Raw genomic sequence first — 15,630 nt, forward strand, 5'->3', positions numbered from 1 at the left:
GTTGTCTAATGTCTATTAGTAGCAGCAAGCAATGCTAAGTTGGAAACGAAAAGATCATGCCACTGAAGTATGGCTGGCAGCTGGCTCGGCTCAGTTACCTACCAGCTGTTTGGATGAGAACGTCTCTTGAGATGTTGATTCTGCTTAACCAGACATGCCTAAAAGCATGTGTTTGGTGGGCGACTTAAAATACGCTAGAAATGTGGAAGAGAAATGGATAAATAAATTGTGCCATACTCTTCTGCTCCAATGTAAATAGTACTTTTTTGGGGAGATGGTAGACGCATTGGTGGTTCGCCAGTTTCAGGTACAGATTACAAAAATGATCAGCGCCAGAAAAACAAGAGCATTAACGAAAGGTGCTTTTGATTTTTTTTTTTCATGAAAAGAGAAAACAGTCCAGGGCCAAGCAACATTCTTTGTGACTGCAAACTGTACAACAAAGACAAACAACCGAACCCGTCACCATTCATTCTATACTATACAAACCAATCATGAATCAAACTATAACAGATGTAGATGTGTTAAATTAATGCAAGAACAATCTCTCCACGTTTGACGAAAACTGCAGGAGATCGTTCATTCTATACTAACACAAGAACAAAAAAACTATAGGAGAGAGTTTCTCCAACAAGCAGCACTATGGTTGTTGGTTGTACTGCCTCAGTATTAACATCTTTTCTTGAGAGCAACGGACTAGGAAGCGATGCCAAAACATCTCTTTACGGGGAGGAGAAAGGGCAGCATGAAGGTTGATGGTGGTGCAGGCTGTGGTCTCTCCTGGCTCCTGGGCTGTGGAAGATGTTTTAGAAATGCTTTCACTGCCCCGTCAACACCATCTTCCGATTCAATTGCTTTTGCTAGCTCAATAGCTCTCTCTTTCACCTGACATTGATCAGAATACCATAACTCAAGTTGAAATTTGAAATACTACTTGGGCAACCTTGCCCAAGATAAGAAAGTTCTTTGTTATTTTTCCCAAGTTCTTTGTTATTTCTGGGAAGTACAACAGGTATGATCAAGAAGGCATTTTCTTCAATTAGTTTTTCCAGAATTACAAGTTAGAAAGTACATAATCAGGTTCCTGTGTCTATGTATCATCCCAATATCTACCAGCTTCTAAATTTCTATAAACAATACAGGATTGCTGGTTGAAAAGAATCATAGGTCACTTTAGGCTTGTAGTACTAGCAAACGCTAGAAAACATTTAACAACTTGGTTAGCATCAAAATAACCACCGACTCAAATCAGTCCAAAAAAGGAATTGATACATATATCTGTCCATCCTAGAAAGTGAAACTATGAGCAGTATGAGTGAGCTGCTTCTCAGGCTTAACACAGGAATGTGTGGCAGTGTCACTTGGGTGGAAATTGGGAATAGGCTTCTGCAGAGGAACCGGTTGATTCAGAGGTAGATGCTGGCCACGGCCAGGTGGTTAAAAGCTGAGGAGAGGTGCTTAGGGAAGAGAGATAATCAAATCAAAGGGATTGGGCTGCTAACCCAAGGGATTATGCAGTTCCATGACAGTTTACATGCAAGCAGAAGTTTGCTGCTGGTAAATTGGCTAATGCAGTTTTGCACCAATCATTGAGTTCCTACTCTTTCACAGACAAGAATGCATACACAGCTCACTGGTGAATGCAAGTAGTTCACTGAAGAAAATGACAAATGGTGATCCGCACTATTTTTTTTGTTTTATATCAGATTATCAATTAAAGCCACATATAAAATCTGATTTAGCAATGATATCAACAAAGATACTAGTGGCCTTGAAAGACTAAAAAAGTGATCATCACTTCCATTTTATGTCAGAGAATGTACGAATAAGGATACCTTTGATGGTTTTTATATATGTGGCATCATTGCTACTTGACAATTTTAACACCAATGAATAGCTTAAGATAAAAATTACAAATAATCAGCATCTAGAAAATTTTGCCACATACCTTTGGATCCATCATAAATTTAATTGCTTCAACCAGTAGATGCAGTTGTAACTGCTCCACAGGGACAGGTGGGGCTCCCAATCCTCTAGCATGCACCATGTTGCCCCAAAAGAATTGATCTCCAAAGAATGGTACAATCGTAGTGGGGCACTAAAAATTGCAGAAATGGAGACACTTAGCAGTCACAAACTCACAATAGACACAAACATACAAAGAGAGACATGCATGGGCGTGCACAGTGGGAGAGAGAGAGAGAGAGATTGTGTGTACCGCAGCCTTAAGACTGGCAGCTGTTGTCCCTGCACCTCCATGATGTACCTGAGAAGGAAAATGGCAATACAACACCAGTCAACAAAAATGCAGTCTTATTCATTTGTATGCAAAATGACTGAATAAAATAATGACACATCACATTTTTGCTCTCAATATAATACAGTACAATACAATACTCAAAAGTGTTCATCTCTCAATAAACTTGGGTATAAAGTACACTAGAATGCCACAACTATTATCACAAGTCAATTAGAGAACTAATAAGAAAAATCAAACATGTCTTCCACAGTCAGAAGGCATGCTTAATAAAATTTATCTTTTATCTAAAACAATCTCAACAGTCACACCATACATGACTTCTATCTATCCCAGGTGCATGAAAATACAAGGTATTTATTATGCAGTCAAGTAAAACAGCTGAATCAGATGATCAGAATCACCCGGAATATGTATAAAGTCCTGATTATTGCTGACATCAACTTATCGAAATCGTCAGAATTCAAAGCTAGTCACAATCAGTTTTCTACCCAATTTGTCTAGATAAGCCTTGCAGCATGTTCAATCACGATACTAGATTGTTGGCATAAATCAGGAAAAGAGCAGAAAGCCTTACCACAGCCTTGCACTGCAAAAAAAGCCAGTCATGTGGAATGTTATCTATTACGTATACAAATTCCTTTTGTTCTTCCACTGCAAAATGGCATTATAAGAAATGTTAAAGGGCATGAATAATGATGTCTTCCCCTGCAAAGTGTTAATATGTCAAATCTAGAGAATTATTATGACTTCATACTTACAATTTCCAAGGCCACCCCAACCCTTGTTAATGATACCTCTCTGTCCAGTAATTTCTAGTGCTTCCACTATGATTCTTGTCAACTTATCTGGTTCCGGAATTGGCTGAAATTACTGAGTCATCAGTTATAAACAAAAGGCAGGGAAAAGATTCAGCAACTAATTTATAAGGAAGCTCAAAACAACAGATGTTTTCTTATTTGTCACAATTGCACTGGAAAGAAAGTGTTTCCTCATGTACCACCAGAGAACTTCTTACTACCCTTCTATGCCCCATCAATATTTTGCTATCATCCTATTAATTGTGTTGAGAAAGAACAGAAATGCCCTTCTTCAACTGTCTTCCAGTCTTCCTCCTCTCCAACAAATACTCCCTCACCAGCATGCCAACCTCAACTAGCGATAAGCCAATGACTGCATCACCCAACAGATCTGTGATTGCATATTCTGGTTATAAGCTTCTTATACATGTATTAGTGAAGCCTGTTTTATTTTTATTTTATTTTCTTACTTAAAATGCAATATTTCTACGTTGTGCTCAACATATGTTGATGACCAAGTTTGCCTAGGGTATTAAACATATTTGTTCTAGCTTCTCGATTTAACTTTAGGGTCTTGTTTTAGCTAGTTGATTAGTGTGGATGATATGGATATTGGGTAGTCGGGTACCCTCACATACAAGGCATGACTGGCCATGGATAGGGGGTAGTTGGGATCCACGATATATGAGGTAGACTATAACTCAGATATATGTTGCCTTGTATTCTACGGCTGGAAATAAAGTCTCAATCGAACAATACCATGTACAGATGAGGAAACCGAGGCCATATTTGGTTAGGTTTCCTGCTTTGCAACCCTGTCCCAACAGTATATAAGGAGACAGGGCGCCTCAAGGGCATGATTCCCACAAGATTCATTTGTAACATCCCAGCTCATTTGAAGCCAAGAAGCAGTGTGGTTTAGGCCCATGCAACCCAGAAGTGGTTGTGTAATGGTAGTTGTTTAGTACCACTTTAGAAGTTTAGGTAGGTGAGGGCTTACTTATAAGCATTGGTGCTTCAACCATGGTATCTCTAGGTTATCCTTTTTACACAAAGCGAGAACGAAAGTGTAAGCGAGATACAATCCGAACATGCGTCCATAGAAATCTCGTCTCCTGCACGCCAGCATACTTTTGGTCCAATGTGTCACCCCCAATATTGTGATACAAAACATCAATAGTTGGTGCATCAGGTAGGGAAGCACAGAGATCAATCTCAACAAGTTCAATGGCTCAAATCTACAACTTTGCGAGGTTTGTTGGTCCAATCCGTGTATTATTAGATGGATTTCTAATTGTACATTAACCTTCTTGTATTTTGTTATTTTCTGATCGCTTAGATCGAGACAAAACCATCGCTGTCCTTGTGTGTTTTGTCGATGTTGAACATTCGCTTTGCTCTCATTACGACTAAGGGGGAATGTTAGAGATATAAATACATATGGTTAGATATAATAGAGTCCAATAGAAACTGTAGAGATAAAGATAAAATCCTATAGAGATACGATAGAATATTTATCTTGTATTTTAAGTTTCTATCTTCTATGTACACTATAAATACACCCACGAGTGTCAGTGCAATATACGGCGGATCATAGAATTTCTTCCTATTTGATATTTTCCATATGGTATCAGAGCCTAGATCCCAAAACTAGTCGTCGATTTTGAGTCCACACATGCACACCGCCGGTGCGTTGCCACCAACGAGCCAATAGAGGAAAGAGACAAGGGATGACACAGAAGGGGACGCTCTCACTAAGGTGAAGGACCAAGACGACACAGGAGGGGATGCAGTCACCAAGGTGGAGGATTATCGATCAGAGAGCAATTGATGATGGAGAAACAAAGAAGTGAAGATGGTGAAATACAAATAGAGGAAAGAGACAAGAGACGACACATAAGGGGGATGCAATCACCAAGGTGGAGGATCGAGACGACACAAGAGGGGACGCAGTCACCGAGGTGGAGGATTATCCACGAGATGCAATCTATGATGGAGAAACCAAGATAAGATGGTGAAATAGAAACAAAGAGAAGATGGTCTCTCCATCATAGATTGCATTTCTCATGGATAATCCTCCACCTCGGTGACTGCATCCCCTCCTGTGTCGTCTTAATCCTCCATCATGGTGACTGTGTCCTCTTTTGTGTCGTCCCTTGTCTCTCTCCTCTATAGCGACGACACGTCAAGATAGCCAATCATGTGGTAGTTGTGGTCATTGTAGACATGGTAGTTGATGTAGCCGCATATAGCCGAAAGCGAAAAAAATTGGAGACGGAGCTACGATCATAGATGAGACACCTTGCAGATGTCAGAGGATGCCATTAGAAGCATCTTTGCATATGTCAGAGGATGCCCTTGGGTCATCTTGCAGAGGATGCCATTAGAAGCATCTTTGCATATGTCAGAGGATGCCCTTGGGTCATCTTGCAGATGTCAGAGAACGCTGTTGACGCTAGGCCACCAATTTTTAGTTGTACTTTGTATGCCATGTAGGAGATCATCACCGTAGCAATTCAATGTTGATGCGGTCTTTGCCCGTCGTGGATGACGCGGTCGATGCCGTCGTCGATGAAGCATCTTGCTGAGACTCCTGTCAGAGGATGTGAGACGTCCATCCTTATGGACAAAGCGGCGGTGATGTATTACCATGTTGATGAAGAAGACCACTGATGATATAAGTAGTCGGCGGGGAAGAAAATGGTCAGTGTAGATGGTGGTTGTAGACTCATAGTAGATCCAGGGTTATACGTGAAGACGTTGCCAGTCCGGTAGCATAGATGATGCAATCGATCTATAGCATTATTTGATGGTTGACTTCTCTTTTCCATACACATGCATGTAGATGCTAGCTTCAGCTTGTCTGGTTTGCCATCTCTGGATGGTGTGCATGCATACACACGTTGCACTCATGCATGTAGTTGCGCACAAGCATCACCGCATGCATGTCCTTGCTGCCATCATGGATCGCCTTGATCTGCTTTAGTCGAGGGAGACACGGCCGTGATGGCGTACGAACAGAGATCCGATCTGCTGCTATTTGTTTGGTGTAGTGAAAGTTGACGAGCGGCGTCCTCACCATCTTCTTGTTGAATGGTCAATCGGAATGATCTTGCCACTGGATAGTGATCTTGCCTCCGGACAGAGGCTCAATATGCCATCGATTGATTGTCGATCGGGTGGATGGGCACGCCGGCGGCGCCTTGCCGCCGACATGTTTATGTGGACTCAAAATTGATGACTAGTTTTGGGATCTAGGCTCTGATACCACGTGAAAAATATTGAATAGGAAGAAATTATATGATCTGTTGTATATTACACATAGGAGATAGAAACTTGGAGTACAAGATAAATATTATATCGTATCTCTCTAGGATTTTATCTTTATCTCTAGAGTTTCTATTGGACTCTGTTATATCTAATCGTATGTATCTATATCTCTAACAAAGTGCTCATCTTGTTGCCACCATACACAATCCAGATGCAGGCATCACCCGCATGAGATTATCAACGGCCCTCGCCGCATGCGGAGAAGCGTCGCTAGATGTGCCCAACGCTGACTGCCACTAAATAGTGTGCTAGCATATAGAAACCTCTGGTTACCAAGAACAAACATGTGCATGCATGCTTGATCCTAGCGACATGCATGGTTTATCTTAATTATGTTATGCATTGATATATATGAGGCATATGTATTTCCGCTTGATATTGTCCTAATCTGCTGGTCAGTTTGTTTTTGCATATACGATGGCATTGCCCAACAGATCAATCAAGCCACTTCCGTCCGAGCTAGGCTCATGCATTGATACAATCAGCATTAAGTCTGAAGAAGAGTAAATGGTGGGTTGTCCATGTTGCAACCCAATGGTCACCACCTCATCTCCATGACCGGTTGCATACATCACTGAGAGGTGGCCTCATCGCCACTTCGGTTGCCGCCACTGTCGTCGTACATCATCGCCTCCACGGATAGCAGCCTTCATCGCCACCAAGTGGCGACCTCCTTGCAATATCGACCCCATCCACCGCTGCCGGTGGACTTCACCGCCCGAGCCACTGTTGCCTGTTGGCACCTCTTTTATCTCCTACAGAAGGTTGTAGGTTTGTCACTATGCCAGCCACATCCGTTGGTGACAGTGGGCTTCATCACCTCTACAGTCGTCCGCCTCTGCCACCGCTGAGTGGTGACCATGCTTCCACGATCGGAAGCATTCGTCGTCGTCAAGTGATGACCTCGTCCTCACACCGACCACATCTACCGTCGCACGACGGGCTGCATCAGCCGTCAAACTTCACCACCTTTAGGATTGGCTGCCTCTTATCACTACCGAGTGGTCTCGCATGCAGCTGCATTTGTTGCTGCCAAGTGGTGACATTGTCCACAACGGCTGCATTCGTTGCCACCAAGTGGTGATCTCATCGGCATTGCCGCTTTCGCCACCTACACCAAGTGGCATATTGACTATTAGGTTCACCTATCCGATGCTATTGCACTCGGGATGGAACCACTTGGCATTAGTCTATTGACCTCGTCTCTTGGCACCTATCAAGTCCATATTTGGATACAATCCTAAAAGAAACCATGTTAGTTATTTTCAATCTAAGCATGGAGCTGGGGACTAAACATATTAGGTGTGTCTCTTCAGAGCACCTAGGATTTTCAATTTTTCATCTTTGGATGTAGTATCATTTGACTCTATATTTAGTTGCTTTTCACCTAATAGGTGCATCTATTAGTTGCTTTCCACCTACGAACCATTGTATTTTCGGTCTCATGTGCCACCCCCAATATTATTGTTGATACAAAACATTGTCAATTATTAAAGATATGAAAAGTCAGAAAATATTCCTTATGAATGAAGAGCAGCAGTGGGAGGATGAGGAAGATGACAGGTGGGCCATAAGTTGTCGGGGGTAAGATTAGCATATTGAAAAAATGGCATTTCAAGGTTTAATGGCATATAAGCATAATAGAGCTAGAACTAGAGCCAGTGACATAAGGATAGGGACAAGTTATTTGGCACACAAGGAAGACATTGCAAGTGGCAAATGATAAAATTTATCAAATGATCACTAGGCTAATGATGTTTTGCAAAGTGACTTTCTATGAACATAAAGGCTAATGATGTTCATGGTGAGCAACCAGTTGATCAAAAGCATCCATGAAGGAGAACATTAGCTGCTCTTAGCACACACACGATAGGTTATCATGATGTTTATTAATAATATTTAGGGTAAAGATCAACAGGTTACCAAAAACCATCAATCTGATAATGAAGAAAAACGACTTAGTCGAACACTCATACTAAAGACCAACAAACAAACAAACATGGAACACTAAAAAGCACTCCGTGTTTAAACACCAAACTCCCTACGAACGTCCCATTGCAAAAAATGTCAATTGCATGCCTATATGACTGCTTGCGTAAGAAGTGCATTACAAATCAGCTCCACATAAGAATGCTGCCAAATTTATTATCCATTCACATGGAATGACATAAATGGGCATATTTATAAAGAAACAGATGAAATTGACATATTTATAAAGTAAACAGATGAAATTGACCTGACAATAAATACTGACATGTCATGAAGCCTATTAGGAAACATACTTGAACTTGTGGAATAATCATATTCAGGGAGGACTTGGACATAATAGAAAAAAAAAGCACAGCAAAATATGCTAAACTTACTAGGCTTCCGAAACCTATGTAAATAGGTTTTTCACCACTCTCAAGCCATTTCAGAAGGGGTTCAGGAGGCTTATAATTTGAAGCAAGATCAAGGAAGCAAAACCCAACCACATCAATTTTGGGTCCCCAGTCTGTAAAGTGAAAATCGTCTTTTCAGCATATAAAATCTCAGTTCATAACCATGAATTCCACAGCATTATGATGGGATGCATAAATATATAATATACAGACAATTGGTGAGAAAGAAAAGGTCCATCTTACTCCCTTTAAAATCTTTTTTGAGAGCTTATATAAGATAGTAAAGTGAGCCATTTAGTGATTCCTGGGGTAAATTAAGCACAAAAAAACAGTTTAGAGGGTTAAATGATACAGCAAAACAGTTCGAGGGAACAAAATGGACTTTTTTCCTTTTGACAACCAAATCTGTATTGGATACTTTAGGCTGTTCTTTTTGCAGATGAAAGATTATCTGATTTTTTTATAGCTATTTAATGGTATATACGATGGAATTTAACTACTATAAAATTGAAAATCTATTTTAGAAAGGTGGAATGATGAACTTCTACAAAGAAAAGTTTTGCAAAAAATGCATCATTTAGCAGTTCAGGAAACGTGCGCACAAAAGCCGAGGAATAATATGGGGATAAGCTGCACAAAGGACACAGCCTTAGTAGTCATGCTTGCAGCTATATGATACAATCACCAGTTTTATGGCTTTGGCAACAAATATGATGCATGGTTAGCTGTTAGCATCGCACATTAAAGAACCAAGAATACATACCTTTTGGTTTGGGTACAAGGTAAGGACTCCAGATATATGCATGAGGAATATCATTTGAATAAGCATGTGTGCTACTTAGGTATGTAACTGGTCTTAACTTCAACTTCCTTTTCCGAAGATCATTTATAATATCCCGAATGCCAAGCCAAACAAAGGATTCAACAATCTGATATGATAGCTGGAGCAATAAATAAAAAGAAGAAAGTTATGTGTCAAATAGTAAAGATACAATATTCATTGGACTACACAAAAGATATATTACGAATCTATTGGTTGGTTAGTTATTCAGAGAAAAATAGAGTTATACCAAATAAGCAAAGTTTATCAAAAAAACAAAATTATTAATCAAAGTATTAATATCTCCTATGTTGTTACCACTGATATGCATGCGCTGGTAGGCTTTGCCCACAAAAAAGGACATCGAAAAAAAGAAGTAGCTAAACATTTAAATATCAATAATATGTTAATCGAGACAAACGATTTGATAATGTACAATCTTTCAGCTATAGTATATGTTAGCAAGAGGGATTTTAGGATACGATTCATTTGGATCTTAGTCTTCTTATCTCTTGTACTCTATTTAGACCAGGCCCCGAGGCTCAATACAACTAATCCAATTACGCCAGTACTTCTGTCTTCCTCTACTATTCAACAGTGTCAATGTTCTTACATAGAGTGCTAACCCTAGTTCTCGACGAACATCGGATATGTGGAGGGCAGCATAGTGGAGTGGCCTTGATTAAATGATGGAATTATGGACCATACAAGTTAACCCTAATCAGGATTATTCCATGCAAACCCGCACTTTCTTGAAACAACAAAGTTGTTATTAGATAGGCAATAATCAAAACAGCCAAAACTACAACTAGCATGTTAGGAATTTTCAGGTTACTCTATATTCGTACAAATATATATAGCAAAATCAACTTACTCTATATCCTGCAGGTTGCTTTACACGAGAGAATGGATGAGGGAATTCACAAGTAGGCCTGGCAAAAATATTGTAGATGAATCAGCAAAATTTACCACGCACACACACACACACACACACATGGAGAGAAGAGTGAGAGAGAGCTCACGTCCATGGCATTGTGAAAATAATGTGGATTGGTACCTTCAGAGCCTCAGCCACATGCACATGCCCTATATAGGCATTCGTTCAGGACAGCAGTCATAGTAATGTATCTTAAAAACAAAAGGCACATAACAGTATTCTATAGAAAAACTTTATAGAACTATAATGCAATCAGAAAGGATGCCAATGAAACTTGAGGCTGGCTTTACTTTTGTGTATATAGCCCCAGAGTACTAGCAAAACTAAAATAACAGCTGCAATAGCAAGACCAAGTTTAAAGTCTACTACACAATTTAGAAACAATAATCTAGTTTCCTCAATTTCTCCAGCTGGCCACAGAGCCTTTGCCACGAGAATAGCCACTCGCCGACTAGTCAAGGGTTAATGCTCTACCCTTGAAACAAATCAGGTTAAGGAAAATGCTTATCAAGGCTAAAATTAACACCCATATAAGTCATAATATAAGTGGAAATGCAATAAAAAGTAAATGATTGACAGACAACATTGCAAAAATAATTACCGTACGCTGCTGGATTAGCTATTATAGCATCTGCATTGAAAGGAGCACCGGTATCAATGTTGGGATCTTTGCAAGCAGGAAGCAAGGAGAATATAATCTCTTTAATCTCCTTCCTCTGGATAGGGATTTCTGATGGAGTTCCAGGCAAGAACCCTTTATTCTTCACCATATCTGCCAGATTATCAATCCGTACCATTATGCAAGATCTAGACTAACAGGCTCTATAAACTGAAAAATGGATTTAAGCATGATAGTAACATACATCCTGCAAGAAGTTTTGGGTCTCCACCTAGTGGATAAAACTCCAGCCCAGCAGTCACCACAAAATCCTTGAAGTTTGCATGAGTTGCTAGTCTAACACGATGGCCATAGATCTGCAACAGAAGTAGTTGTTACTCATAATTGTTACTAAAACTTGGGGTATTTATTGAAGAATGATAATCTTTTCATTTAATTGGAAGTGAGCAATTAGCACTTTAGCATTATGCAGGTTTACTTGTCAAAAAACAGTATAATCAGGAGGGTTTAGATAGAAATTTCGGATAAATTTTGAATTTGAACAATTTTTCCCTGAATTCAAACAAATCTTTTTTTTTATCAGAGGCAGCCAAAAAGTTGAACAGGGGAAGGCAGGGAATCTACATATAGTTAAACACATTGTTGGAGAGTAGAGGGAGAGGTGTACTGCGTATGCAGGATGTTGTATTGAGCCAAGGGTCCGGTATATATAAGAAAGGCGTACAAGAGGTAGATATAAGAAAGGTACTAGAGATAAGGAAAGACTCTAATCGAATCAATCGTATCCTAATAATCCTCTAACTACCATGTACTCTAACATCCCCCACAGTCCAAGTGTGAGCAAGGCAAACGCTTAGACAGGAGACGAAACTGACAAGAGAACTCAATAATGATGATAGCCCTTTGTGCTGTAGTCGATATAGCCACACACTACTATCTAAGGACTAATATATAGACCATGTATTGACACGACCAGTGCAAAAACTAACAGCCAATAGAAGCACTTGCCATAAAATTATCAAGGTACGAATAATTGAATAGCAAGCCAACCTGCAATCGCTTTCCTATAGCTATAAATGGCTGCACATCTCCTCTTGTACCAACAATGAGCATAACAATTTGCATAGGAGGTCTGTGCTGGAAATCTGAGGATTCCACTGGTTCCCCACTAAAGGTTTCATTACGGTAATCATTTGAAGAAAGATCAAGAGATGCAGCCTCCGTATTAGTGGGGATATCAACTTCTACAGTTCCATCATCTTTTAGTATAGCCATTCGACTTAACAATTTGAGCTGCAATAAAGACACAAGGATCAGAAGAACAGAAATATGGCATATTTAAAGTGCATAAAGGAGTGAATGTTACATAAGGCAACAATGTGAATATTAACCAGACAGTTGAGATAAATATTACAAAAACCATACATCTCTGTAATATTAAATAGAAATTTCAAACATTGATGGTTCTATCGTTTACCCTTTAGCTTATAAGCATAAGAGGAAAATTGTTTTGGAATTTATTTGGTGTGCTTTCATCATAGTTTATTTTCCAATATTTGTTTCTAAATTTCTTAGGACACATACATGAAAAATTTTACCCAAAAATTATTTTTTGATCACTAATAAGCCAGAATGGCTTTATAATAAGCATAAGCGGAACAATTAGGTCCTGAAAAGTTACAGTGCTTAGCATAAATATTAATTATTAGTGTGTCTAGGTAAATGTTCCGTGTCATTTTATTCTTCCAAATTTGGTTGAGTTAAAGTCTCTAGGAGCATGATAATTTTTTTGATCAAAAAAGCAGGGAAGATTTATGCCTTGTTGCATGAAACTTCAGATACTGCTTCTGACTAATATGGTTATAACCAAGGTTCAAGAAGCTCAAAGTCTTGCACAATCAGGATGGAGCAAACTCATCATACACAGCAAGGTTGACTAGCCTACCTAACATAGAAATGATTGCCTGATTTTGCATACCATAAATTTTATGGCCATGCTTCCATAAATAAACCACAAAGACTAGAGTGACAAGAGGGTACGATGTACACTATACTGCACTCCCTTTGTAATTAAAGGGTGTACTAGTACTGTACTGTACTCCCTTGGTCACAAAATATAACTACCTATGCCATTTTTTTGAGGGATTAAGGTTGACGTGAGAACTGATTGTCATTGGTTGAGAGCAGAAAGTAGGTGAAAAAATTAAATGATGGATGGTTGTGAAGGTTGAAATGAAAGGTAGGTGGAGAAGTGGCTGCATTTTAAGACAAATTTGAATCATGAAAGTAGCTATATTTTGGGGCGGGGGATTAGTTGATTTTTACAAGGTCCAAAACTAGAACTTTGTAATTTTGACCAACAATTTGTCAAATTACAAGTATACTTATTGTACAAATGTTATACGTATAGATTTGTGTTTCAAAGTGTTTTCACACAATATTGGTTTATAGCTATTAAAAATATACTTTCTGAGAAATCAATGGTCAAAGTTTTACCTCCAATACTTTTTAAAATTAAATTATGCCATAAAATCGACTGGGAAAAGTATTATCATAACTAATAACAATCTAGTGTCATCACCAGTTCATCACATTATCATTGTAGAATTCATTATGTCATGTGTACAATGTACACAAAAATAAGTGATATTTGTGCCAACCACCACATGATTTACATGTTATCATCATGCATGAACCAACAAAGAGATCTCACAGGTGAACATAAACATACCTTCTTTTTTATAGAAATCTTCTTATCAAACATTGAAGATGACATCGCAATTTCTTCTGGTTTTATGCTTTCTGAACTCGACTTGTCTGAAGATGTCTCAGAACATTCAGCATAATCCATTCCTCTAGGGCTAGTACCCTCATTTTGTAGGCTACTATTGTTTGAAACTATAATGAAATATTGCACAACAGTTAGATGAAGAAATATGTCATGTACATCTCAATGTAGAGACTGGAATAATGTCCATTATGGAAAAAAGTTACAAAATGAATAGAAGTTCCACCACCCAAGAACTTGACTATATAATGCAGCTTCAAAGCTCATTGAGAGTACTATTTGATAATCACAAGAACACCAGAGTTATTTTGTGCTGATCCATGTCCTTTATGGCTTTACAATTGATCTTCGTTTGTCTTATCAAGCTTCTGACAGTCACGTTGTAATACTTTTTTTCTGGCCAACATGTTTGTGTATTACTCGAGATAGATTAAAAGTCAGTTGCAAAATATGTAGTGAGATCAAATATAGAAGGAAACACATACTAATAATTAAAAGGACATTTATATATACAAGGAACTAGTCTGAAGTGAGGGAATACTTTAAGAGCCTAGATCAAATCCACACAACAAAGGACTGGCTATTGGTGACGACAAATAGTAGCAGGAACCTCCCCAATTCATTCCATTATTTTACTCAGATAATGGATGTATAAAACCCAGCCTCTACACCCAACGTGGGCGAATTCATTCCATTATTGCAAGTTTACAACTAACCGGTGCCACACTCTGTACCACAAGAAAAGAAGAGGAGAAAATCCACAGAGGGGTGAGCTCTCAAGCCTAAGAACTGAATGTCAAAGTCTCCAGAACTATCCAGTCAAAAGAGTGGGGACAGGTAGGGAAGGTCTCCTACACACTGAATTCCCCCAAAAATATCCAGTTCTCCCTGTCTCTTCCTCCCAAGACAAAAAAATGGAATTACACCAAACACAAGAAAGCAAAACAAAGGTAGTTCTGTTCTCTTATTAGTACAAAATAAATACATTACAACAAAATTCGCCAAACTAAGCCCCAAGCTGAAGCTGGCCTAAACCCTAACGCGCGCTTCGGATTCATCGCCAAACCGCAGCTTCACGTACAATGCGGCCCTCGCTAAGCCTCCCCGGACGCCTCGACACCAAACCCTAACCCGCGGCGGACCATACCGCGCCCACCGACACGCCGCGAGACGAAACGACAGCAGCAGAGAATGAGAGCACGAGATTGACCGAGTAAACGAAGTACGGGAACTATCTAACGCTCCCCAGAAACATCGCCACTGGGCGAGGGCGAGGGCGAGAAACAAGCAGGGGAAGGGGTGAGGGGGAATCACCGGAAGAGGCCGCGCCGCCGCCGCCGCCGGTCCCCCTCATCGGCCGGCCGCTCCAGTCAAGCGACCGTCTAGGAGCCCCGCCACCCTACCAAGAGCCCTCGAGGGCTCCCGAGCAGCCGGGCGCCGGAGCCGCGTCGCGCGATGCGGTGGAGGTGGAGGTGGAGGAGGAGGAGATCGGAAGACCACGGTGGAAGGCCGTGTGGGAGGAGGGAGGAGAGGCGGAAGCTTGTCGGGGAAGGAGGCCAGTGCGGCGCGGGGGGCGGACGTGGCGCGATCTGGGAGCGTGTGCGGCGAGAACGGACGGCGAGGATTGGGCACGCTCGGCCAGCGTGGCGCGGGCAGCGGGCGTTGGGGGTTGAAGTAGTTGACCGACCGGGTCGTTGT

General features: G+C 40.3%; 1 protein-coding gene across 1 annotated transcript; it reads right to left on the reverse strand.

The window, feature by feature from the left end:
- Window positions 1-364: 364 nt before the first annotated feature.
- LOC102715497 (sterol 3-beta-glucosyltransferase UGT80A2-like) lies at window positions 365-15,429 on the reverse strand. The gene is made up of 14 exons (XM_006658433.3): window positions 15,247-15,429; window positions 13,876-14,042; window positions 12,195-12,437; window positions 11,389-11,500; window positions 11,127-11,297; window positions 10,611-10,674; window positions 10,463-10,520; window positions 9,532-9,709; window positions 8,751-8,881; window positions 3,019-3,121; window positions 2,835-2,911; window positions 2,219-2,266; window positions 1,949-2,098; window positions 365-885 (listed from the first exon to the last, which is right to left on the reverse strand). Exons 1-14 carry the CDS (start codon window positions 15,284-15,286, stop codon window positions 697-699), a joined length of 1,731 nt encoding a protein of 576 aa, XP_006658496.1. The 5' UTR covers window positions 15,287-15,429; the 3' UTR covers window positions 365-696.
- Window positions 15,430-15,630: the final 201 nt, after the last annotated feature.

Source organism: Oryza brachyantha, chromosome 7 (genome assembly GCF_000231095.2).
Source record: "Oryza brachyantha chromosome 7, ObraRS2, whole genome shotgun sequence".
Classification (NCBI taxonomy): domain Eukaryota; kingdom Viridiplantae; phylum Streptophyta; class Magnoliopsida; order Poales; family Poaceae; genus Oryza; species Oryza brachyantha.

Excerpts from the sequence above, each read along its gene's own strand:
- LOC102715497 (XM_006658433.3), bottom strand. The coding sequence starts at position 15,286 with ATGAGGGGGACCGGCGGCGGCGGCGGCGCGGCCTCTTCCG. Across the intron at positions 10,675-11,126 it reads AGCTAATCCAGCAGCGTACG|GGCATGTGCATGTGGCTGAG; the intron begins GTAATTATTTTT and ends ATGCCTATATAG. Across the intron at positions 8,882-9,531 it reads CCTTGTACCCAAACCAAAAG|ACTGGGGACCCAAAATTGAT; the intron begins GTATGTATTCTT and ends TTCACTTTACAG.